The 26,412-nt window shown below is 40.7% G+C and overlaps 1 protein-coding gene across 2 annotated transcripts; it reads left to right on the top strand.

Annotated features, from left to right (window-relative positions):
- Positions 1 to 1,391: 1,391 nt before the first annotated feature.
- On the top strand, positions 1,392 to 26,079 carry col28a1b (collagen, type XXVIII, alpha 1b). Of its 2 annotated transcripts, none has more exons than XM_072393638.1 (35): positions 1,392 to 1,484; positions 1,914 to 2,095; positions 5,528 to 6,108; positions 8,318 to 8,338; positions 8,427 to 8,486; positions 8,579 to 8,632; positions 8,717 to 8,761; positions 8,848 to 8,874; positions 8,965 to 9,009; positions 9,091 to 9,135; positions 10,107 to 10,160; positions 11,512 to 11,580; positions 11,791 to 11,859; positions 12,237 to 12,305; positions 13,113 to 13,181; positions 13,340 to 13,408; positions 14,571 to 14,639; positions 15,529 to 15,597; positions 16,431 to 16,502; positions 16,600 to 16,668; positions 16,813 to 16,884; positions 18,305 to 18,373; positions 18,450 to 18,518; positions 18,594 to 18,662; positions 18,761 to 18,829; positions 19,141 to 19,209; positions 19,318 to 19,386; positions 19,573 to 19,641; positions 19,997 to 20,077; positions 20,216 to 20,251; positions 20,426 to 20,462; positions 20,558 to 21,112; positions 22,476 to 22,660; positions 23,286 to 23,556; positions 25,489 to 26,079. In XM_072393638.1, exons 1-35 carry the CDS (start codon positions 1,480 to 1,482, stop codon positions 25,656 to 25,658), a joined length of 3,633 nt encoding a protein of 1,210 aa, XP_072249739.1. In that variant the 5' UTR covers positions 1,392 to 1,479; the 3' UTR covers positions 25,659 to 26,079. The 2 variants fall into 2 exon arrangements, with proteins under 2 accessions (XP_072249739.1, XP_072249738.1); XM_072393637.1 differs by having other exon boundaries at positions 25,486 to 26,079.
- Positions 26,080 to 26,412: the final 333 nt, after the last annotated feature.

The following is a 26,412-nucleotide window of genomic DNA, read 5'->3' as shown; positions in this document are numbered from 1 at the left end:
CAGCATCTACAAACCTCATTCCAAAACCTTAGACACTGCAAATTTCGCAAACTGATATTTTATGGAAAACCAGAAATTTTATTATTAAATTAAAAATATTTGCTCATCTTGAATGTGATAGCAGCTAGGTGCTTTAATAAAGTTGGGACTAGGTCATGTTCTCCACTAGGTCGTGTCCACTCTTCTTCTTTTCACAACCGTCTGTTAATGTCTGGGAACGGAGGATCGTTGCCTTACTCTGTTTAGCCTCTGTGTCCTGCAGTCAAAACAGAGGCCAGTTCTGGTTCCTGCAGTGAAAATGCAGCTCCAGATGTAGCATGTTTCTCCAGCTGTTCACTTACTTTTCCAGCCTTTTGTTGCCCCCCGTCCCAATGTTTTTGAGACAACACATTCAATGGAAGCTAATATTTTTCATGAAACAGTAAAATGTCTCACTTTCAGCATTCAGTATGTTTTTTATTTTCTATTGTGAATGAAATATTTGTTTGAGTTTTTTAAATCATTGCTCTTTATTTTCATTAACATCTCACACAGCGTCCCAACTGTTTTGGAATTGAGTTTGTATATTCAAAGAACATTAGAGCTTTGTCAGGAACACCCAGTCAGTTTTATTTGAATATTTTACATATAATAATACAGAATTCTGCACTGCTACTTTCATGCATAATGAGTTTCTAAATGATGGTTTTAAGGTAAAAATCATTACCTTCCATAGAAGGTACTTACAGGCATTTGTGGAATAAACAGGAAATCCTCTTGTCCATAGACAATGAGATACTTATAAAGCTGCAGAAAGCGCCACAGGGTTTGGACTACAGTAAAACAGCAAAAACTAATAATAGCAGACTGTTTAATACATTTATGCAGTTTCCTCCACATTGATAAGGAGGGGGCTGGTCTTGGACGTGGAAATAAGTCCCTCTCTGGCCCAGCTCCACATGGTGCTGGTCACGGTCTGTAATACATTTGATATTCAAAGTGGGAAAACCCTGCGAACCACGTAGACTAGAAATAAGCTAAACATTTCTGCATGTTTTATTTTCTCTTTGAACGCGAAGACCGTCTTTAGGGAGACGCTCAATTAAAAGGGCAGGCGCCTCTCTCTGTCTCTCGCGCGCACACATCTACATAAAAACAACTATACGATTGGATTTCCTTACATACTCGAAATCTTAGTGTTTTAAGTGGATGCCAAAACCACAGCAAAGTTCAGGGATAATTTCTCTTTATAATACTGTCATTATTATTTGTGAAAGCTGCCCGAGTGTAGCCGCTCGAACTAACGTCTGTGGTAACAAGGTCCACCTAAAGTCTGGCTCGTCAAAAAACTGAACCCTGGCGCCATGCCCGGCGCATCAGCTCATCCGATGCCTCTGAGTTTATCTCACTCTGGTTTATAGAGACACAATCCGGCGGCGGCTGCGAAATGCCTCCAAAAGAGCCTGAACTGAAAGGACTGGAAGCACTGGCTGCAGCTAGATGAGGTAAAAGATGGATTTCCACTCTTTTTGCAGGTTTGCAACTGTTGGTAGCCCACTTATTTATCTGATTGTGATGTTCTAAGTTGAATTACAACTTTATTGACAGGCAAAGTAGTCCTTATAAGGCAGAACTAAATTACCAGTGTTTGAAATTTGGCATTTGTTCATGCAGAATATGCTGGTTTTGCATTCATTTTGATAATTTAGCCCCTGTAACGTTGAGATTTTATGAGGTGAATGAAGGCACCATAGTCACTTCTGTCACTATTGTGATTCTGCAGTTGCATATATCCAAGTTTCCTGTTTAAGTTTGGTTAAAGAATAGTTATGGAACAGAGTGTTTTGTGCTTTTGATTTAGTTTAATGTAGGTTAAAGCATTAAATCTGATTTCTCGTGATAAGCTCTCCATCTGCTTCCACTGCTGTTGGTAGGATGGAAATGTTGCTGAGGAGAAAACTGAGCAGAAGACTCGGGTTCTGCCTTCTGCTGTTGGCTCTCGTACACGAGGCCACAGGACAGAGAAGAAAGCAGAAGGCGTCCCGCAAGAACAACTACAGATTGCATGACGACGGAGGAAATGGTCTTACTTATGAGAAGTATCCACAAGCCGACGGTAAGGGTTAATCACTGGATCCTGTGAGTGTAACAACCTCCATGATCAGACAACAAAGAGGTAAAATTCAGGCCTCTAAAGAAATTAAGTTGACAAACTTTTTTGTTCCTGTTACGCAAACATATTGCAGGTGATTTCCTTTGCTGTTTTTAATTCCAGCGACTGAACCCCCCAAATCAAGCTCATGCTGTTTGTTGTGTTTTCAAGCTGAAGCTTTTTAAACCCCATGCCTAATACTGTGAAGGTCCCCCAGTGACAGCTCTGACCCCTCGAGGGCATGGATTGCAGGACTCCTCTGAACCTGTCCCATGGCATTAGGCAACAAGACATTTGCAGCCAATCCTTTTTGTCCCATAAATTGTGAGATAGGGCCTCCATGGATTAGACTTGTTTTTTCAGCACATCCCTCACATGTTTGAGATCTGGGGACCTTTAAGCCCAGGTCAACACTTTGAAGTCTTTGTCATCTTGTTCCAACTACTGTGAACAGTTTCTGCATTGGGGTAGGCTACATTTTCCAACAAAGAACGCAGATGCTGTGAACTTTTGCATGTGGTGTGCAACACTGTAAGAATCAAACCTTTACGTGAATGCCAGGCCCCAAGGTGACCCAGCAGAGCACTGCCCTGAGAACCATACTGCCTCTGTCTGCTTGCATTCCTCCCATAAGCCACCTGTATTCTTTGCTCCAGGTTCCAGCTCTGACTCTTATGAGCCTGTTAGGTGATTACTGCAAACTTTTTGTTTTATGCTGCCTTCTTTGCCAGGATTCCTCAGAAGATAGATTTTATATCTCAGTGGGATGTACCTGCCGAATCAAAGGAGATAAAATTAGATGAAAACATAGAATTAAAATGCACTGCATGTTCTGACACCTCTCTATACATCCAGCATTGTGGTTTTGTGTAGTTTCATTAGGATCAGAGTCCTGAGGTGAGCCCCAGGTCCCCATGAAACTGTCACCGGTTCACTGGTTGTTCTTTCCTGGACATCATTTGTTACTGATCACAACACCTGCTGTTGTGGAGATGTTCACATTCAGTCATCTGGCCATAAATCTTTGACTCTTAACAAAGTCGGATCCTTAAGTTTGTTCTTTTTTGCCTCCATGAACAGGTGTCATTGTTATAATTAATGTTATTTAATTACCTTGATATTGGTTTCAGTGGTGTGGCTGATATACATTGTGAGTAATGATTAAATGTTGAACCTTAAATCTGCAGGTGAGAAAAAAAATAGGTAATTCTGTCTGACTGGACTGAGGTTCAGCTGGATGAGTGGAATGCCTCTATAACTTACTTTCTGCCTCATCTGTCATTGGCAAATAAACTAAGATATACATATACATGTATCATGCTTTATTTGGCGAAAAGTAACTCTCTGTAGGGCTTATGTAAAACTGTGTTTTAGAGCCACTTTGAAGAGATATATTACTATGAAAACATCCCTTTTTTGGTGCTTGGGATTATCTGAACTTACAACCAAGTCAAATATTGTAAAAAAAAACACCACCCTGTCACTTTGCTTGGACCTGGCTTAGCGTGAAAATATCTGGTTCAGTGAGCACCAACGCAACCTCCACATCTCTATTTCCACCTACTTTCAGCTTAAATCATGCAACATTTAGTGTATCTTGGAAGTGTAAACTTTACTTTTTCATGTTTTGCTTTGCTGTAAGCAGCTAATTCTCATCCGTTTTTATGTAGTTCACCTAAAAAAGACCTCTACTTTCTCTAATGTTTTATATCTCAACTACGAAATCGAACTTCTTGGTGGCGTTTTCTTTAATGTTTTTTTCTCCCAGCTGGATTTTGGAAACAGATGTCAATGAATGAAGCATCAGTGAGGGCAACACCTTTACAAACACAGACTTGTAAATTATTGTAAATGATATTAGAGACAGTTCCTTATGTTAGCCTCTAAAAACGGAAACAAACCAGGATCTATTGTGACTGGAAGAATAAAAAGATTCACTCAGTGTTCAGGTATCTGGAGTGCTGTGCTGGAGGAAGTTGAATGAAAGACTCACAACAAATGTCCCTGACTCAGTTTGGTGGGTTTGAGCTCAGTTTTCTGTGTAAGCTGGTGTAAACCTTCAGGCTTCATACTGTGTTCTCTGTCATACTGTAATAACATGGTTCAATGGCATTGAGTGTAATTTACAAACTGTCCAAATTCACTAATGCATGGTAGTGCAAAACTGTAAAATGGATCTAAAAAAAAAAGGCAAACCCTGCAGGAGATGGGTCAGTAAGGAGTTTTGAAGCTCACTCCTCCCACGTAAAACCAGTTTCTAAGAACAGAGGTGTAAAAGAAAAGGTAGCTGTGGAACTTTGACCAAAACATGTCACAGTCATTTCATTTCATTCACAAACAGTGTCAACTTGTCTGTCTATAAAAGACCGGTTAAAAAGTGTTCCCTTGAGCTTTTATCCTTCTAGTGTTAAAACATTTGCAGAGACTAGAGAAGAAAGCACCAAATAGTAAGCTGCTGATTTCAACATTACGATCACATTAGCCTTTGCACACAAAAAAACTAGGGCTGGGCAAATATTGAATTCTTTAATCGCGTTAATCGCATGATTTCCTGTGATTAATCACGATTAATCGCATTGTTATAAGCAAAATCCAATACTGAATTCAAAAGTAGCGTATAACGCACTTTTATTGGAACTTCACAGTCATATGATCGAAGTACTCCGGTGATAAGACAATTCAACGTGGCAGAGCTAACAAATAACTTTGGCTCTGTTAACTGCGCCGTCTGGAAGAACTTTGAAATGAAAATGGCCGTGTAAAAGTTCCGTAACCCTCTCCATATTTGTTTAGCCCGCTTCATCTGCCATTCTTTTATTTTGTGACTGTTTTCTGTGAACGCTGCAGCAGTAAGCAACATGCTAGGCTCGCTCACGAAGGACTTTTTCAAAATAAAAGCCAGTGAGCAACAGACTTTTACAATGAAAATAAAAAATAATAAAAACTGCGTTAATGGGAGACAATTAATTGTCGGCGATAATGAATTAATTAGTTAAATAACGCGTTAATGTGTCCAGCCCTAAAAAAACACAATGTTGTCATGCTAAATAATTCCCCAGCCACCTGAGAAGTTACCTTAGTTTATTCATCTGCCAAACTCCAAATTTACCTTCATTTGACTTCTCTCAGGTGTTACTTTTGGATCCCGGCTGAATACTCTGTGATGTGTTAGGATAACAGTTTCCATAAGTGACAACTTTGGTCTGATGGTCATTAAAAACAAGTGAGATGCGATAAAGACTCTCTTTGAAGGATATAAAAGGGTTTGCTTCCCACTGAGATAACAATAAAAAGACAAGGTGCTGTTACATTTGCAATAAAAAAAGAGTTTTTACTTTTCATTAACCCGTGAATTGGTATGACTCCTTCGCTTTTTATCATTTCCTTGTTCTGCAGGTCTGACATGCTCACTGGAAGTGGCCTTCATTCTGGACAGCTCTGAGAGCGCAAAATTAGCCCTGTTCCAGCAGCAGAAGGCCTTTGTTTTGAGCTTTAGCACCCGGCTCTCAATGCTGCAGGTGGACTCCATGCGGCAGGTGGACTGGGCGCTGAAGGTGCGAATGGCTGCACTACAGTTCAGCAGCTCCGTGTCCATAGAGCACAGATTCACAGACTGGACAGACCTGGATTCATTCCACAGTAAAATCAGCACAATGAACTTCATCGGCCACGGCACCTACACCACCTACGCCATCACCAACGCCACACAACTGCTGGTGAAGGAGACGCCCAAGGAAAGCGTCAGGATTGCGGTGCTGATGACTGATGGAATCGATCATCCACGTAACCCTGATTTGTTAGCGGCTGCTGCAGAGGCCAAAAACCACGGTATCAAGTTTTTTGCCATTGGCTTGTCAGATATCGCCCAGCAGCGCCAGAATATCGCCAAACTCCGAGCCATCGCCAGCACACCTGCTCAGCAGTTTGTCCAAAGTCTTCGGGACCCTCAACTGGAGGAGAAGCTGCTCAGAGAGATGGTAAATTTTTCTTTTTCTCTTTGCTGTGGGGGGGACATTGTGGTAATGGGGCTCGTGTTTACATGTATTAAAGCTTCTGTGTGTTCCAGAAAGTCAAAAGATTTTGCATCTCCTTACCTCCGTGAAGCCTGAGGGAAAACAGTCCAGTTTTATTTATATATCACAACAAATATCATCTTGAGGAACTTCAAACACATCCTTACAAAACAATATAACTGATCCTAAAATCTCCTCAAAACTTAAAACCAAAAAGTTACTATCAAAAAAACTAGTTAAAGGTGCTATAGTCAATTTTACAACTAACAAGTACTTGCTATGTTTTGGTCCAACAATCAAAATGAATTGTTTCTCCATACCAGGTGTGACCTAAAGGGGCATCCTCCAAACTACCACACCTGCAGGTGGAACACACCAAGTATGAGGAATGAGAGTTTCCACATCAGTGTAAATGTGATCGTTACGTGTTTCCTTAAAAAAGTCACAGAGTCATCTTAGTGGGTCGGAGTGGGTGGATGGTGCGATAAATTTCAGCCATTTAACCAGCAGGATTGATATAACAACTAATTTTTCATTCTGGGTTGCGTTAACAGCATTTTACGAAAACACTTTTGTCACTTCCTGGTTGAATTTAGGCACAAACTTTACTTAGAAATGAGTAAAGTTTGGACTAAAATACAGTCTTTGTAACACGCCACTGTCACATTAATGGATCCCATTTTGGCTTTTCGCATACAGCTGCTCTCAGAGGCAGTAGAGATCACATAGTCTGTGAATGTAATTATACTGTAGGTTAGTATTGTTGGTTGTCTAACAAGTGACTGGTGGGTGTGATTTAGGGAGGACGACAGTTTCTTCGGGTCTGAGTTGCTACGGCCACCCTGTCCTCCCCCAGCTCCAATGCACAACTGCATTGTAGCCTGAATAACACTTATCTATATGGGCTGAAGAACTGAGGAATCAGTGTTGCAAACACAGAAACCTCCTACAGTCATATAACATTGATTTAATTCACACTGGAAAAGCTGGAACCAGTGATTTATTTTCTCCATTTTTGCTTAACAAACAAGAGCAGTGTGAGACTGCAAACCTCTGCCAAGGATGAATCAGAAAATTCCTGGATGCACATCTGGATCCGGATTGACATTGAACTAGATAAATCAAACACATCAAAGTTGGGCCATACCCCACCTCTAGAACTGCTTTTACAGTTACGCTGCCCAGCGGTTCCCTAATGAGCAAGCACTTGGTGACAGTGGAGTAGGAAGAGACCTCTGACTGAATTGGACTCAGAGGGGATGAGGGTGTGACATGAAGAGAGGTAAAGGCAGTGAGGAAGAGAGGACAGTGATGATGATTTAATCAGCCTGTTACCAAATTCTTACAAATTTAAAGGTTTTTTTCTTCATAAATGAATCATATAGGAGCATCGTTTTAACCAGCACCTCTATGAATGTTGCACATTGCACAATGTTGCAAATCTTTCTGTTAACAAGCCACAAAGTCCTCACAAGGAGGCAGGAGGGGTTGATGGGGGTTGCTTGGCGTGATGACGTGCAGCACTTTAAACCAATGAATGACACTTCAACTGTTTTGCCATTTACTGGTTGACTTCAGGCAATAATTTTACTTAGTTAGGATTAGAAAATCCAAACTACCTGTTTAGGGGTTAGAAGACTTTTCAGAGCTAAATCACATTATTTTTACAAAGCCATGTTAGCGCAGGCCATTTTTCTGGTTGCCTGGGTGACTCATAGACATGCCTACACTGTACAGCAACACTTTTGACACTTCCTGGAGCTTTGTTGGTAATTCAACGACTTGGTTACAGCGAAAAATCTTAACTATTTGCTCTGGGTTTGTAAATTATCATTGTGCAGGCTAAAACAACTTAATTCAACTACGACGCCTTCATGTAAACACACATGATGCTTAAAAACTTCACATGCTGCTGCTCACACAACCACAAGAGGTCACTTAATCCTCAAACAGGAACAGATGACACATGGAGCCATTTATTTAGAGGACTGTCTCAGTACTAGTTGGATTTGGGAGAGATAAATAAACTGCATAGTGGGGTCAAAAGGGACATATTTTTTTTGCCCAATTACCACACATATCATATAAGGCGTAGCGTTGCTTTCTCTGTTAGTGAATGACGCTGCAGTGAACATGTAACTGAACTGTTTTTGTGTCATTTCTTTGCATCCAGGGTGCAGTTGCACTTGAAGGGGTAAGTTTTTAACAAGCCATTCACTATTTTAGTTATCTAAAACATTACTGTAAATGGTTGCACTGACCTTTTAATTCCCTTCTGTTAGTGTCCGCAGGCCAAGGTGTGTTTGTGTGAAAAAGGAGACAAAGGCCTTCCAGGAAGTCCTGTGAGTTTTTGAGCACAAATCATTTCAGTTTCTCGGGATAATCGTTTTGTCTGGGCTGCGTTTTAATTTTTTTAATGTTTTTCTGTTTCCAGGGTAGAAAAGGAGACACAGGGGACAGAGGGCCACCTGGGTTAAAAGGGGGAAGGGTTAGTGAAGACACAAAAAGTCTTTCTCAGATGTTTTAATGTCCAGTTTTATAAAGCTCAGTGTAAATTGGCTTCTGTTTAAAGGGCGAGCCCGGCATGGATGGTCGACCTGGAAGTGACGGTCCACAGGTTAAAAAAACGTTTTCCTCTTTTCTTACACAGCTGCTAAGTAACATCCAGTTCACTAGATTAAACACTTACTTTAAAACTTCCAGGGTCGTCCAGGTTATAAAGGCAACAAGGTGAGTCAGTGTACCGCATTCAACTTCAGTAACTACTAACTGTTTTAAAAAACATCTGCAGACAATAACCAGATGTGTTTGGCCTTGCAGGGGGAGAGAGGAGAGTGTGGCCCTCCTGGAGAAAAGGGTGACGCTGTATGCTCATTACTGACTTAAATATGTCTTTCAATGTCATGCACACTGTGTCCTTCTGATGAATTAAGTGTTGTCTTGCAGGGACCTGAGGGACCTGCAGGCTCACCAGGACCAAAAGGAGAACAGGTAGTCTTCATTTAATTGTACAGTGGAAATTGTGAATGTTGGTTTAAACTTTTTTAAGCATTATGCATCCAGTGCAATAACATGTTTGTGTCAAGGTATCTTTCGAGATATGACATCATATTCCAGATTTTCCCAGAGATTAAAGTAACTCCTGAAGAAGAGCTCGCTTCATTTTTTTCTCTTGGATGAGAGTTGTTTTTCCCCTCTAGGTTGGTTTCAGTTTGGACAACTTCTTCTACTGAATTACAATCACTATCATTGCAGTACATGCTGCCACCTGTGGCAGCTCTACACAACATAGCTGATTAGAGGATTGCAAAATTTTAGTCTGATTTCAAGAAAGTATTTCAATCACATTTCAGTTAAACCAAAAGTATTCTTAAGAATGAATGGACTCTTTTTTAATTTTCAGAATATAATTTCGGCATCCACCTCTCATCTGTCACACACTGAATATACAGTCTGCTGCATGCCAGTCACATTAATGTATAGACATCAAGATTTATCAACATCAGACTGTCTGTCCTCGCTCCAATATAAAAAAAAATTGATTTTATTCACCCCTGCACTAATGGAATGTGAAAATTGGATTATGAGTAATCCTGGCACCAAAGCTGTGAATCCAGGCTTGCAGGATATTATTCTTTTGCAGGAACTGACTTTTTGTGGTGAGATTAGTGCGTGAACCTGGCTATCACTCTTCCGCCTCTGTGCTACTGGCACAGTGTCAATTTAACCTTGTTATCTTTTGAGGCCTGAGAATCGAATGGAATGAAAGCTATGAACGTTGATGTTAATCCTGTTGTCATTTCGGTGGTCATACAACATGAAAGCTTTACTTCTGACACGTACCTAGTTGTTTTGTGCTGTAGAGCTTTTTATTATACAAGGAAAAATAGCATAAAGAAAAGCCAACTGATACTAAAATGTTATAGATAATACTGAGAGAAATTTGTGTACTTGTTTTGCAGGGTGCAATAGGACCAATAGGAGACATAGGCCCTGAGGGCCCAGCAGGATCTAAAGTAAGTTGATTGAAGCATTGAAGATGCTTCCAATTAGTAATTCAAGTTTTTTCCTGCTCTGCTAGTTTCCAGCAATCACAGTTTGTTTAATTGGAAAATGTGTAAATTCACAACTTTGATAGTGTCAAAAAATAGACTTCAGCAGACATCAGTGTGCATTCATATCCAAAGACGTGCAACCACAGGCTAAGAAATCCTTTGTAGGTAAACTCACTCGTACTTCTAACCATATAAAACTATTTATACGAGTGTCAGAGCTACCATCCAGGACATACATTTAAAAAAAAGGAAGGTAAGATGCCCCTAAGTGATGAACTGCCTCAAGCAGCAGAAAGCCAGTGAGGTAGAGGAGGAAACATCATGGAAGGATAAGCCCTTTCCTTACATGTACCACAGACAGCTTGAGGAAGTAGCTGATCTCAAGACATCCCATCAGTGGCTGGAAAAGCATGATCTGAATGACAGTATGGATGCTCTAAACATGGCGGCACAAGAACAGGCACTGTGCATCAGAACAACATAACCACACCAGACAGGTGCAGGCTGCACAAAGAGGCCTGTAAAGCAAGAACAGCATGCATGGAACAGGATGGAACAGAAACAACATGAGAGTTGGAAGTTTCAAAGTCAGAATTGACAAAGCTAAAATCCTGTTGGACTTCCAAATCCAGATTGATAAACTGTTGAAGGCAATCCCAAACCACAGCGACATTAAGAATACCAAGGGCTGAAAGAGGAAGTTGATGTGGGAGGTGAAGGCAACAGTGTGGCTTATCAGAACAATGAGGGTCGTATCTCCAAAACTGGGAGAGAGGCCCCAAAAGACTCCAGGGAAACCAGCCCTTTGGAGGCAGGTGTGAGGGGAGTTTTAAGAATATAAAAAAGGCTGAAGTAGGTTAAGGAAGTTCCTCTTTCTGCCTGCAGTGCTCATTCTGCCTTTGTATTTAGTCTTTCTCAAGATTGTTTCCCAGGCTATCGTTCAAGGGTTATCACATCCCAGCTCCTTTAATCTGCTGACTCAGCTACATCCACACAGGCTCTTTCCTTAAGGGTGCATGAAATCTCAATATGCAACTATTTCTACGAACCTCAGATTAGAGCCCAGGATATTACACTTTACTAATCACATTGTGCTTGTGAAAGGCACACATTCACATACTGTAAAGAGATTAAAAGTATTTGTGTAATATAAAGCGAATAAAAGCCTGATCATCTGTGGAGCAAAACATCTTACGTTAATCTTTCTAAAATTATTTAAATGGAGAAAATTGGACACACACATCGGATAGCCACATAAAGCTGTGTTGAACTGTGATCACATGACACACAAACTTCTGTCCACTTATGTCAGGGAGACAGAGGGCCCAACGGTGCACCTGGACCACCAGGAGACTTTGGGATTGGATTCCCAGGAGCAAAGGTGAGTTCTTTATATCATCCTTAATGTAAAAGCATTGCAGGTGAGGCATGCAAACTGCTTTTTTTTAAGTCACAAAACAATTCTAGCTTCGAGGACGACCCAATAAAATCATCTCTTTCAACTGAGTTCTCCTTAGTGTTAAGGTGAAAATAATTTTATACTTATCACTGAATCACTGGAAGGTGTTTTGACGCTTTCGGCTTTCTACAGGGTGAAAAAGGCCTCCAAGGAAGGTCAGGTCCCACAGGTCCTGTTGGGATAGGAGAACCAGGACAGCCAGTGAGTATGAAGATAATTGGTATAAATGCATAAACTCTTGATTACTTTTAAGCCTGTTTTACCCCTAACTGGGTTGTAAGAGAAATTAAAATGGACTAAAACAATATTTTTTCCTTAACAGCAGTGAGAGAGTTTATAGAAAGTGGCATCGGGTTGAAGATCACATTTCTGTTGCGTCCTTAGAAAGCATCACTTCCCCACTTTCAGCACTAGTACTGATTCCATGATGCTCCGGGACTTTGCACAGCATTGCCACATTGTGTTGTTTTCATACCGGCCTTACAGCTCCTTCAGCCTTCAGTGATCTGGTCCTCTGTTGTATGTCAGCATCCACTCACGTCTGCACATATTTTTAATCAGAGTTGTGTCTTTTTCAGGGACCCCCGGGGCCCTCTGGAGCACAAGGAAAACCTGGAGCCCCCGGAGAGGGGTTCCCGGGACCGAAAGTGAGTAATATCTTTGATTATATATAGAACATTAATTATAGTATACTAAATGAAAAAATATAGAGAAGGAATCATTGACAAAACTTGTTCAGATTAATTTAATTTTAGCAGAAATTGAACAATAAAAACTATGAAAACTGAGAACAAGATTAAGCATACAATAGATGCAAGATCAGATACTAAAACAGTGTACACATACCACCTATAAACATCTGTGAGGAAACCATATGGAGCTGCTTAAGATAGCCAGGATTCAAGGCAAAATAAATCTAGAACTATTCCCATTCAGGAGGAAGATATGCCCATAAAAACAGTTAAAATGATTACAAAGACCAACTGAATGCATGATACATAAAAACGACTCAGAGCTGGTGGGTGAGGGGGACAACAAAACGGCTAAAAGTTGTGTTAAATGCAGAAAAAACTATCAGATAAAGGCTCATTATTTCACTGTCACACTTACAATTATACAGTACTGATATATTAAAAAGCTTTATGTTACTGCAGATTTTTAACTATTCATCACCTTCTGTTGATGTATGATGCAGGTAAATTAGCATTTCTCTTGGATTAGTGATGCAGTTGACCACCAGCTCTACCACAGTACAGATGTGTGTCTTTGTGTATGCAGACATGGAGAAAAAAACATTAACTGTAGGTTTTTTTTATAGTTCCAAAACATAAAAAATGGTTTCATAACTTTAAGAGCCACAGAACGTGTATGTGTGTAACCAACTACATGTAACATTAAATAAAGATAACTTCTTTGAGAACAAAGATGTGTTAGAGCTGTCATCCTTGTTTTAGGGGGACCGAGGATTTGAAGGTCCACAGGGGAAACGTGGGCTGACTGGTTTGGGGATCAAAGGCGACAAGGTGAACTCACATTAAGCTTATATCAAACTTTGATGTGTTGTCAACTAAGGAAACAGTTGCAAATCATGAAGATTCTGCATTTTTATTTTTTTATTGGAGCTTTTTATTCATGTCAGAGCTGGCTATTTAATCCTTTTGTTTCTTGCATCTTTCCTCAGGGTAATCCTGGGCCGCCTGGGATTCAAGGTCCAATCGGTCCTCCTGGGATAGGACTTCAAGGAGAAAAGGTACAAATTGGATGAATGATCTTTCTACTAGAGTGGCATAAAAACTATACGTACACAGTACAAACATGATATTTTATTTCCAATCCCTCCAGGATGCTGCACTGGTTTACTCACAGCATGGTTCTGCATGACCTAAAAATTGGAATCTCACACAAATTTGCTTCACTTTTGTCTGCTGCTACTTCTTACATCTGCTAACAGACCCACTATCACCTATTTAGAATCATTCATTCATGGACACCAACCATAAGGGATGCTACTGCTTTTATATTTTTTGTGTTTCTATGTAAACACAACATAACTGTACAGTCTCATTCTATCTACTATGAAATGCTCCCTGCAGTTTTTCTGTCTACAAATAAAGAATATTTGCGGGTGGTTTTGGCTTATTACTACATCTCCAGCCCCCATCCCCACCCCAGATACCTTAAAAAACCTGTATATCTTTTATAGATTTCATGTCCATGTAGATCTAAGATCTAGAGAATCTGTCTCCATCTGGTTTAAATTAGCATTTTTAGCCGCTACATGTCACTGCATCGAACACACTCTGCCTTTAAAGTTAAAGAAAACAGCCTGGCAACTTTACAGGTTTGTAGATATGGGTTCCCCTGTAAATAAAGCAGGATGTTGTCATGTTTTTAAACACATGATATTCAAAGTTAACATCTGAGAAGTTTTTAAATAGATATTATCAACGCTCTGAGTCTGTCAAACAGAAGCACTGATGAAGAATGAAGATTGAATCCTGAATCTGTGCTTGATAGATTGAAAGGTAGACCACATATTCCTTTCACATTATTTATGTTATTATGTTTTATGTCTTATTGGCACTGATCTCGAGGAAGACACGAGGGCTGAACCTTGGATAAAATGGCGTGCATATGGTGTGTGCAAAATGCTCCTTTTGTGCGTCACACCATATCTTATTGTGATTTCCAAACCCATGAGTCTGAGGTGATGTAGATGTTACAACAGAACAACTATTTCATGGAAAATTGGCAAAATATTCCACAGTTGAAGCCGTGAATATTGTTGTACTGTGACACTGAGATTACGCTGGGAAAGAATGACCATAAAAGTTATCAGGAACTGCCACCTGCTCACTTCTCTTTTCCTTCTTGTTGGTGATTTGTTTCTAATTTCATCTTCCATTTTTCAGGGAGACAGGGGCCCAATAGGACCAACAGGACCCAGAGGAGCTCCAGGTATAGGAGTAGTAGGACCTAAGGTACAGTAAGACACTTGGAGGAGGTCCATTTTGTGCATTATATGTTAAACATACATTTCATAAACAGAAAGATGCTGATTATGATGGGCAGTCAGATGAATCGCCATCTCGGTGCATCTAAACTGTTTATCCGACAGTATATGGGTGAGCTGGAGCTGTCAATCAAACCCAGCCATACATTTTCTGTACCCACTCAATCCAGTTCAGGGTCAGCTATCCCAGCTGTCATCGGGCGAGAGGCGGGGTGCACCCTGAACAGGTCGCCGGTGCATCACAGGGCAACACAGAGACAAATGGGACAAACAACTGTGTCCACAAAGCTCACTCCTGGGGCCAATTTAGCATCACCAATTAACGTTTATGTTTTTGGGCAGTGGGAGGAAGCCGGAGTATCCAGAGAAGCCATGCTAGCCACCACACCACCGTGCAGCCATGGCTTATAATATGACACAATTATTTCACATTCAGTTGAAGTTAAGATAAGTTTAATTTCTGAGATGAACAACAGGAATGGTGAGAATTAGAGTTTTTGTATGCAAACTTTAAATTCTGGCACTTACATTTATCTCATCTGCATTCTCAATATTTTCTTATATTATTCAAATCCCCAGTTTGTAAATCTCCCTACTGTCCAGGTTCTGTGAATACTCACAAACTAAACTGTAACAATCCACAGAAGATATTAGCAAACAGATATTTCAGTGACAGTAAAACTGGCCGACACATTTTAAACCTACACTATATTATTGTGACTTGTCTCTTAAAGATTTGCACCTTTGATCGGAACAAACTAATTCTGTGGCACAGACAAGTAATGTAAGTTGTACCATCAGTTCTACTCTGTAACGTTACACTAACACCCCACTGACTGTGTGAATGTTGTCCCCAGGGGAATAAGGGCTTCACAGGTGAGCCTGGACTGCCAGGTGAAAGAGGTTTTGGACAGCCTGGACCCAAAGTAAGTCTGCTGAGCATTGGAAAAAAAATAATAAATAAATAAATCGGCTATCAGCTGATATTTGTATTATTTCCATTTGCTTCTCATCTTTTTTGCTGTGATAAGATGATATCCTCTTTTTACTTTCTTCATGGTTAAAGTACAGATAAGTGAGAAATATTGAGCTCTACCCTTTATTCTAAGTGGACATCCATCTGACCTAGCTCATCTCATCTCTTCCTGTAAGAACTTTAATAAAAAGGTGCTGTACAAATATTACTTTCTATTTATTTATTCATGTAGAAAGTAAAAGATTAAATGAGGAATAAGCTAAGATTCTTTCTTATACAAGAAACTGGAAGGTTGTAGACAGCGACAGCCAGGCTGACTGTGAGAGTGCTTTTCAACCAGAGGTTCCGGGAACTTTATATACCTGAAAATAAACACTCAGGAAGTCCCTCGGAGTTGAAGTCCTTTTTTTAAGGAAACTTTTTTTCCCTCTTTAGAAATAATTGCTACAAGCCAATTAGTCTGCAATGAATTCAACAGTGTAAGTGTCATTCCTAGCTTAACTCTACTTTACTCTGCTGGTAGTCTGTCAGTTGGTGGTTCTTGGTTTTCTCTGTCTGACTCAAACTACAAGCGGCATCCATAAAAACTCCCACTTATCCATCATGGTTCCTTGGAGTACAAGACAAGTTTGGGGACTGAGTATCTTAAATGGTTCCACCTTTCTGGGGAGAGTTTCTGTGGTGGAAGCACATATCCATATTTCTTTTAAGAGATTTAAAAATTCCTAGCATATTTTCGTGAAGTTGAGAACTTTTAGTTTTGTTTAATTTTCCTCTTTTTAGGGAGAGCCTGGAGCTAATGGCTTACCAGGAATATCAGGTCAGCCTGGAGAGGATGGAAGTCCAGGACAAAAGGTAGCATCTAATCTACCAGTAATTTTTTAGATATTATACCAGTTTCAGTCTGTCTATCCTCTTTCTCCTTCTCTGACCTCTTTTCAAACCATGGCAGGGTGACATGGGATTGACAGGGCCCAGAGGACCTGATGGGGCTCCTGGTAAAGGAGCTCCTGGAGAGAAGGTAACATTCATATAAAGATTTCTATCAAAACAACGTAATTGGATTTTTCAGGCAACTTAAAGGCAAACTTTCAGGCATCTTCAGGCAAAATTATCATCTAAAAGCCAACTGCAGAGCTGACTCAGTTTTGTGTTGCTTTGGCAGGGAGACAAAGGGGACAGGGGAAGCAGAGGCCAGCTGGGTCAAGCTGGTCCTATGGGGCCAATGGGGCCGAAGGTACGTACATGGACGACAGAAACATTACACATTAAGATGTCTTGGTGAATTTACAGAGCAATTGTTACAGCAAACTTCAAATGTTCCTCCTACTGTCTGTCAATGATGTGGTGCAGAAAATGTCCAGAAGACTTTTCCTTTCAAGCGACACCAGAGAATTTAGCAGTTTATTGCTCTTTGGCTCCTCCTACAGCTGTGGGATGTAACACCACCGTCATAAAAACAAATCTGCATGTCAGCCCTGCACATGTGCAGCCAAACACATGAATTTGTTGTCATGTTGACAACATCAAAAGCCCACAAAAACATCAAGAAACTGTGAAGCACAATGGTGTGATGTAGGGCTGGAAACCAAAGTGTCTCAGCCCAAACCAGTCCGAGGATAATGGGAAGTTGAAGTACAGATGAAGTGCATTTGATGCATTTATGTCTGTGGGGAATTCATTAGTAGCTTCCCAGTCCAATAAACACCTACCAAACAGTTAGTTTGGAGCATTTTCCAGCAGAAGCAATAATAAAGAGCAGTGTCTGTGCTGAGCAGCCTAAATGCAAAATGAATAAAAGACCATTAGTTTTTATGAGGGTCACAATATAATGTCAGCCCAAAAGCATTAAAGTGAATTCCATGGAGGGAATGTGGTCTGGTTGACTGATCATTTTCTACCAGAGAAATGTTTCATGTCCATCTTCATAAAAAATTAACCACCTCAAACAAGTAAGGATTATATCTCTCATTACTTTTTTATTTGTGTGTTTGACACAAACAGTTGTTGAATCGTTAAGTTAAAGATGAAAAAGTGAAAATAAACTGAATTTACAAAAAGGGAGAAATGGATGATGGAAAGAAGGTTGACAGGAAGTAAGAAACCAAGAAGAACTGAATGAAAAACTAGAGAAAAGAACAGGCGGGATGAGAGAAGACAAAGAGGATTAAAAACAAAAGGGAGGAAGGAAAAACTTACAGAGCCGATCTGGGGTTCAGGCAGAGATCAGGGTCAAAAACAGGTCCAGGGTCCGGTACACTAGATCGTAAAACCGAGGTTAATGCTGGAGAGTGAACTTGCAATAGATTGGCACAATCGGGCAACAGCCAAGAGCTGTAAATCTGTATATGAAGGGGAGAGGACAGGTGAGAACGATTAGTGTTGATTGCCAGAAAGAAAGTGAGCTGGAAACCGTGACAGTAGTCGTTTGTATTCCTGATGAGTCATTTTTCATCCATCCATCCATTTTCTATACCGTCAATCCGTTAATCGGGTAGCGGGTGGGCTGGAGCCTATCCCAGCAGTTGAGTCATTTTTAAAACTTTTAAATGATATTGTTTTAAACCTAAAATTATTTTTACATTGAAGCTCCAAATGTCTGAATCCCGCCTATTTGCGTTATTAAATGTAACTCTGATGGATATTACCTGTCCCAGGGCGAACCAGGAATGATTGGGCCTCCAGGAACAACCGGGCCTCCGGGAAGAGGGATTCCTGGTGCCAAGGTAAGCTTGTGTTGTGCCAACCAAACATGCAGGAACGTTCACCAACAAAAACATTTTCATTTTTCTTTTCTTTCAGGGAGAAGTGGGTCCACGGGGTCCTGCTGGAGTTGTGGGAGAGACAGGAATCGGTTTAACTGGGCCCAAGGTGAGATCAGTTCATTAACCTTCACTGATCCTTTTAGACTAAAGGAAGTAAATACAAGCGTTGTCTGCTTTGTAGGGCGACAGGGGGGCACCAGGGCTTATGGGGCCACCTGGACTGAAGGGTGAAGGGTTTCCCGGGGCGCCGGTTAGTATCAAACTATATGACAGACTTCTTTATTGCTTCACTGCTCCTGGTCATCACACTCAGCTCTACAAGATGTGTAATTTTTAACTGTGTCTTAGGGACTTCCAGGGCCTCCTGGTCAGACAGGAGAGATTGGAGCAGATGGCGTCGGTTTACCGGGACCAAAGGTAAGAAGCATCTAAAGTTCTCTTTTTTTTATTTTCTGTTTATATTTTAGGAGATGGTGTACAGATAACGCACAACCATTTTAGAAAAAAACAATTCTAAAAACATTTGGAAATAGCAGAGAAATTCTTCCTGATTTTTCTCCAAAACCTTCATTTTCTTGTGATATGAAGAACTACCGATGTATGACATTACAATAGATCACAGAAGATGTCCTGGAAATTGTACAGTACAACATTTCCTTGTCTCCTTTTGTAATTACTGCAGTTTAGTCTTATTAATGTTTGACAACTGTGACATCATTCTGTCTCAGGGGGACAGAGGCTTGCCTGGACCTCCTGGACCTGCTGGGCCACCAGGAATTGGTCTGATTGGTCCAAAGGTAATGACTTCAAAACAGTGCTTCTTGTTTTACTTTAGCACCTATAAATGAACAGCTGGAAGATGGTTTTCAGTGTTTCAAAAGGTAAAAAGTTTTCCTTTCTTGCAGGGTTCAGTTGGTCAGATGGGCCCACGTGGTCCTTCAGGTTTACCTGGAGAAGGCATTCAAGGACAAAAGGTACCACTGTCCCATGTCATCTTTGGTTATTTAGTTTGAGCTGTCACTCCAGGGTGGAGACAGATGAATTATGTTGTTTATGAATGGATGTCATGACCTGACTGGCCTCACAAATGATTAGTCAGCAGTTTCCTAAGGATGCTGTAATCATCAGGTTATAACAAAAACTGTGCTGACTGTCTCCAGGGCGATCCTGGATTTCAGGGGATTCCCGGACCCAGAGGTCCTCCAGGACAAGGTTTGCAGGGAGATAAGGTAAGGTCATAAACTATTATCCATCCATTTTCAGTACTTCCTAAATCCTATTCAGGGTTGCAGGTGTGCTGGAGCTTACCCTCGTTACCATTGTGTGAGAGACAGGGCACCCCTGACAAATCGTTTATCACAGGGCCAAAAACTATAATCTGAGCTCAAAGAAGCTCAAATTTAGCTAAACTTGACCTCAGTCAACTGGTTGGTGGTGCAACAAGAAGCTGATGTCGCCTCTACGCAGACCTCAGTTGTATTAAACTATGTGTGATGTTTTGGACATTCTGCTGACAAGACTGTTGCAGAATAACAGACTAACTTGTTCACATAGACTGAAGAGCTGTTTCTTTCATTCCTGCAGGGGGATCGAGGGTTGAGAGGTGAAACGGGCAAAAAGGGAGATAGGGGGGAGTCTGGACTGCCTGGACCAATCGGACCTGCGGTACAAGCTACTTGTTTTTATTGACTTGCTGCTGATGTTTGGATGGTTTAAGGTGTCATACTGTAATTTTAATTTAACTGAAGGGTTTAAGTCTTTTGAAGCTAATCATGGTGTCATGTGACCTGTTTCAAATGACAGGGCAGAGGGGGAGAGAAAGGAGAGGCTGGACTTACAGTAAGTATAACGATAGACATTTTTAACTTGAATGCTTCTAAATTTGCTTTGAAAAAACAAATGTGAGGATGTTACTTTGGGCTTCTTGGGAAAATAAACTTAAAGCAAACAAACACTTTGGCAAGGTATTAAATCAGTGATTAACCACATATCATGTGTTCCATTCTCTCACAGAGGGATGAGATCATCCAGATAGTTAGAGACATATGCCGTAAGTATACAGCCTGAAGAGAATGACTGATACTGGCTCTGCTAAATATAAATGTTCGCCATCCTCCCGTCTGTGTCTCTGCTCTGTTTCATCAGGTTGTGGGGTGAAGTGCCACCAAACACCCTTAGAGCTCGTCTTTGTGATTGACAGCTCAGAGAGTGTTGGCCCTGATAACTTCAACATCATCAAAGACTTTGTGAACGCCCTGGTCGATCGTACCTCAATCAGTAGGAATGCCACACGCATCGGCGTGGTCCTCTACAGCCACATAGACGAGGTGGTGGTCAGCCTCAAACAAGAAGCCACACAGGATGAGATAAAATCTAAAGTTCGCTCCATGAACTACATAGGCGAGGGTACCTACACTGGCAGCGCGATCCATAGGGCCAACCAGATGTTCAAGCTGGCACGAGCAGGTGTGAGGAAGGTAGCCATCATCATCACAGACGGACAGGCTGACGAGAGGGACTCGATCAGCCTTGATAGCGCAGTGGAAGAAGCTCAAGAAAGCGACATCGAGATGTTTGTGATCGGGGTGGTAAACGAGAGTGATCCTAGGTCTGTGGAGTTCAAGAAGGAGCTCAGCTTCATAGCCACTGATCCTGACAGCGAACACGTGTACCTCATCGATGACTTCAAAACATTTCAAGGTGACAGCCTGATGATCAGCTGGTATTAATGGAAAATGTACTTTTTTTTGGTGCACAGAAGGTGAGTTCTGTAGATTGTTCAATCTGAAAACTCTGGGAATACACGTCATACCCCCGTGTATTTAGGTAAACACCTAATCTGAGTGCATAATTAGGGTAGGTCTATGTTTTATACCTGCTCTTTCATACTTCCACTCCAACACATTTCAATGTGAAATACTAAACACGGTACATCTGCAAAACATTCACACAGTTTGGGTGAGAACGGGATGAACGCCATTGTCCTGCTGAAATAAGCTCAATCTTCCAAGGAAAAGACGTCCTATGTCTTTAGCATATGTCTCTCCAAAACTCCAACATCCTCATCTTCATCAATGGTACCTTCACACATATGAAGCCATCCATGCCATGGACACTGATGCACCCCCATACCATCACAGATGCTGGCTTTTGCATTTCTTTCTCTGATAGCAGCCTGGATGCTGTTTCTACATCTTTGTCGAAGCAGATGTCAGGTTTTCTGTCCCAAAAGCAGCTGAAACGTGAACACATCTGACCACAGAACACGTATCCACCGTCTTTCTGTCCATCTGAGCTCGTGTCCAGAGAACCCGGCCGTGTTCCTGGCTGCTTTCACGTTTCATTTTCTGCTCAGTAGATGTTGAAAACCCAACGTTCTTAACAAACTTGTTTTAAGAAACAGATTTTTAACTGATTGATGACTCTCTAATGGAGTTTTGAATAAAGTAGTGAGTCACCACCCAACCTTGTATAGATTGACTAAATCTTTGCTCCTTTTATACTCAGTTCTGACACCCTCACCTGTCACCATTTATTATGGTGATTGTAGAATCTGTTACTTTTGTGTCCTCCTCTACCCAAGTCTTGTTTATACTGCATTTCTGATAAGAAATTCTATATTTCGTCATATATTATCTAAATTAAATTAAATGTGTCGTTCTAAGCACAGAATAGACATTTCTTTGGACTGGAAAAAATGACAAATTACAGATATAAGTTCTGTTTTTGGATTTTAGACAGCTGCCCTTACTTACTCACCAGGTAAATCTGTAACATTTTATCTGCTGACACATGGTGGCACCAGAGTGCTGAGGAACCCACTGAAGATTTAAATAGAGTGGACTACACACTGGTTATCAACTGTAGCGATCTTATTTTCTATAGAAACATCCACATCCAGGATGCTGTTGAGCAAGGCAGCTCAAATCTACAGCTTTCTTTGGGAGTCAGTAAAGAGAAAGTGCTTTATTCAGGCTCAGAAAGCTTCCCCTTGTGAAACTGTTGTACTGTATAAAACACGGTAGATCTGTTGTATCAATGTTATTATCTTCTGGTTCTGCAGCTCTGGAGAAAAACCTGCTAAGTTGTATCTTTGAAGAAGGAAAAAGCCATTTGTTCGGCCCCATCCCGAGCACCTTACTTCTTCCAGGGATCCCAGAGGTCTCCAGTATAGTTCGAAAACCACCGTACAGGAAAGAAACAGACACGAGCACTTTCAATGAAGACTTCCGGAGGGTTCAGAAAGTGGTAAGGACAACGAAGCAGTGCTTTTCCCATGTCGTTCTTTGCTGTGCTGTGATAGCCAATTGGAAACTATATACATCGTACTGAAGTTTTAAACTAGTGGATGGAAAACCTGACAGACATTAATGATCCCCAAAGAACACACCAACAGCAGGTGATAGTGTCCATTTATCCAGAGAAATAGCTCAACATTTATCAGCTATATTAGCATACATTTTGATAATAAAATTGAGTTCTAATTACTTTTATCCACATCTTGCTTCTCTGGCATCATCATAAAACTGACTTTTGTTGTCAGGATGAAAATGTTTTGGGGTGTGAATATCATGTTTACAGCTGCTTTACTGCAGCAGAGCCACGGTGAATTTTTCATTGTGTCATAGGGTGTTGGAAGAAAATTCCTTCCCCTCTGTCCAAAATTTTCAGCAAAATGTCCGTCATGACAATGACCTTCGGTTAGCCTGTGCATGCAAGAAATCCCTCAAACATCCCACAGCTGTAAGAATGCTGGATTTAAGAGTGGGGAAAACTGTCTACACACAATATCAAAGCTTGCTCAGATACATCTTTGTGATATTTGTACGGTAGATAAATGAGGTCAATTAAAACCTTTCCTTGATTGTCACAGCCTGGCTCCTCAGTGTCCCACTCCGACAGGGAGTCGGTCACTCCACAGAGACCGAAGACAGACAACGACAGGACCTCAGAAATTCAGAGGTTTCCCTTCTTCGACAGGGAACCCTTCAGACCTGTAACAGAGTTCCTCCCACAGTTTGAGATGAACAACCCCCCACACCATAAGAATGGAGCCATCAAGCTGGGGGCACCGTCTAAGAAGGGGGTGCCCGCACCGTCTCCACAGACTCCTCCACTGCTACACTCAGATACCCACACATCAGGTAACTCCAGACCCAGCTTTTAGGTTTAGATTTAAAGGCATATAGCAGGATTTAGCAGACAGATTTTTTTTCTGTCACTTATGCCTTCTTCAGTTTTCTCTTCAAGTAAAGTTGAGTTGTTACTTCAGGGGGGACTATTTGTGGGACAATTCCTTGGCTCAAAGCACTGGACGGTTTCATTAACTTTTAGCAAGAGAGCAAATAGTCTCGTGATTAGATTAGGGCTGTACACTAATCTCACGATACGATACGATACACGCATTCAGCCAACGATTCGATACGATTTTATACGATTCGATTCAATACGATTTGATATACATCATTATCTGAAAGATTTTAAAGGGACAGTGTGATTTGACATGAATCGTCGCTGATTGGACTGGTGGTCCGTCCTGTGAACCGGAAGAACAAAGGTAAAGAAGAAACATGTCACAAACGTGTCTTCAGCGTACACAGACTCATGTTTATGTTGTGAATATTACATCATCAACCTGCTTGTTTTACTTGCTAAATACCATCTACACAAATCCAAATTCTCTAATCACAACCCATCTTTTTTTAATTTTTGAAAAGGAGCTCAAACAATACATTACAACAATCTGGAAACAAACAATCTCTATAAACAGAAAAGCCATCAAAACCCACATTTTTCAATAAAGTTTGCTAAAAAAAAAAAAAAATTTTAAATTGATACTTGTGCTAAAAAATCAATACTTTATCGGGAAACAAAATATCAATATATATCACGGTATCTATAAAATCGCTCAGCCTTAGTCATGTGTAGGGATGTACCGAACCGATATTTGTATCGGTATCAGTACCGATTCTATATTCTAGATCGGGTATCGTAACGATGGGATGATCCATATCCATATTTTTTTTCCCTTGTCCTGTCCAGCACTATGGCAGCAGAATTGTAATCTGAATACTGTTTATGCCAAACACATTTGCTTTGCCAAGGGATGCTTAAGCCTGAGCTTGAGAAGCTTGAGAAATCTGCTTGAGCAGGTCACTGACACTGAGTGTCAGTATGTGTGTGACTTAAGCCTCAAAATCTTGAAATGTTCCCTTACTGGATTGGCATTCATCCAAGGGCCTTCTGACCCCTTTAGTGGTGAAAAAACTTGTCAAGTTGGAACTACCGCTGATTTTTTTTAGTTTTTACCAAGCTATAGAAGCTATTGTTTTGTTCAGATGCTTTTGGAATGGATGTTTAATTTTCATTTGCACTAAACTATATAAAAAGCTGATTGCTATTTATTTTGAAAGTCTACCAACCAAGCTAGTGAAACTATTGTTTTTTTCTCAATTTCAGGTCCTTTATTATTTAATATTTATTTTTGGATTATTTGATTTTGAATTCCTAATTGCACTGACTGAACCAGTAACACTTTTTTATGGTTAAGACTGTTTTACTGGTGCACAAATATTTAAAAAATAAGTAATTCAGTACATTTATATCTGTTTATTTGTTTTTAAAAAAAATCGGAAAGAAATGTTTAAGTCACGTAGGAGTGAGTGTGAGCGTGCATGGTTGTTTGTCTCGTTTGTCTCTATGTGGCCCTGTGATGGACTGGCGACCTGTCCAGGGTGTACCCCGCCTTTCGCCCGATGACTGCTGGGATAGGCTCCAGCCCACCCGCTACCCGATTAACGGACTGTCGGTATAGAAAATGGATGGATGTTTAAGTCAAGTCTGATGTTGCATTGCATAAAAAATGATCTCAGTCTTTTCCACGCATTTGTTACCATAATTCTGTCTTTCTGTATCGGTATTGGCTGATACTAAACCTCAGATATTGGTATCGGAGGTGAAAAAAGCGGGTAAAGCTGTAACTGTCAGCTGTGCTGACTGCATCATGCACAAAGTGTTAGTAATTCTGGATCTTCGTCTTATTCACTTCTACACTCGTTTTCTGTTGTGTCCAGCAGAGGGTTGCGACCAGATCCTGGATCCAGGACCATGTCGGGACTATGTGGTGAAGTGGTACTACGACACGACAGCTAACGCCTGCGCTCAGTTCTGGTTTGGAGGCTGTCAAGGAAACAAAAACCGGTTTGAGACTGAGAGGAGCTGTAGAGAAACCTGCGAAAAAGTCTAACATTCCTTTAGTCGTGAACATAAATGTTAAACAAGTTGATGCTCATACAACGTTCTAGTGTTATTTTACATGTGACTGTGCCACAAAGTTCACCTCATCTTCAGTGCCTTAGTGTTCCTCTATTTGTTACGTTGTCAGTGATGAGATTAACGAACATCAAGAATTAAACCAGGTGGATTTTCAAGTTTTAAATGGTTAAAAGCTAGTCATTAAATGTGTTTTTTGTCTTGTTTCCATGGTTGATCTGTTTATTGTGTGAGCATAAAAGAGCTGATGGAGAGAAAATATTTTCATGTTACTTTTAAGTTGCTGTTGAAAATGAGACAAACTTTGTAACACTAACAAATCACTAACCAAAGCAATTAAACATTACATTTTAAGGGCATTTAAAATAAATGCTCTTAGTGTATGTCACTGTGAACCTTAGTATCTTCTAAATAAATGTAACACAAGACAGTTTTCTTCCTGGGACATGGGGAGCTCCAGGGTGCTCACACACTCTTCCACGTTCACACAAGGGGGGAGTTGTGTTGGAAAATATTTACTTTAGTTTCAGATATATTCCATGCTGTTATCTCATTATCTCAACTCAATTGTTCACCTATTGCACTTTGAACCAAGAAACAGTCATGAAAGAGTGGTTGACTGCCTCTGTTACTGAGATCATTTCAGGATTTTTATACATCTACAAGCTTTATTTCTCTGTATCCACACATCTACAGGCACATTAACTAAATGCAATGCACACCTAAAC

This window comes from Leuresthes tenuis, unplaced genomic scaffold (assembly GCF_036924035.1).
Source record: "Leuresthes tenuis unplaced genomic scaffold, fLeuTen1.0.hap1 SCAF_10, whole genome shotgun sequence".
In the NCBI taxonomy this organism is placed as follows: Eukaryota; Metazoa; Chordata; class Actinopteri; order Atheriniformes; family Atherinopsidae; genus Leuresthes; species Leuresthes tenuis.
Note: the sequence above shows the minus strand (reverse complement) of the source record. Positions and strands in the feature narration are given on the sequence as shown.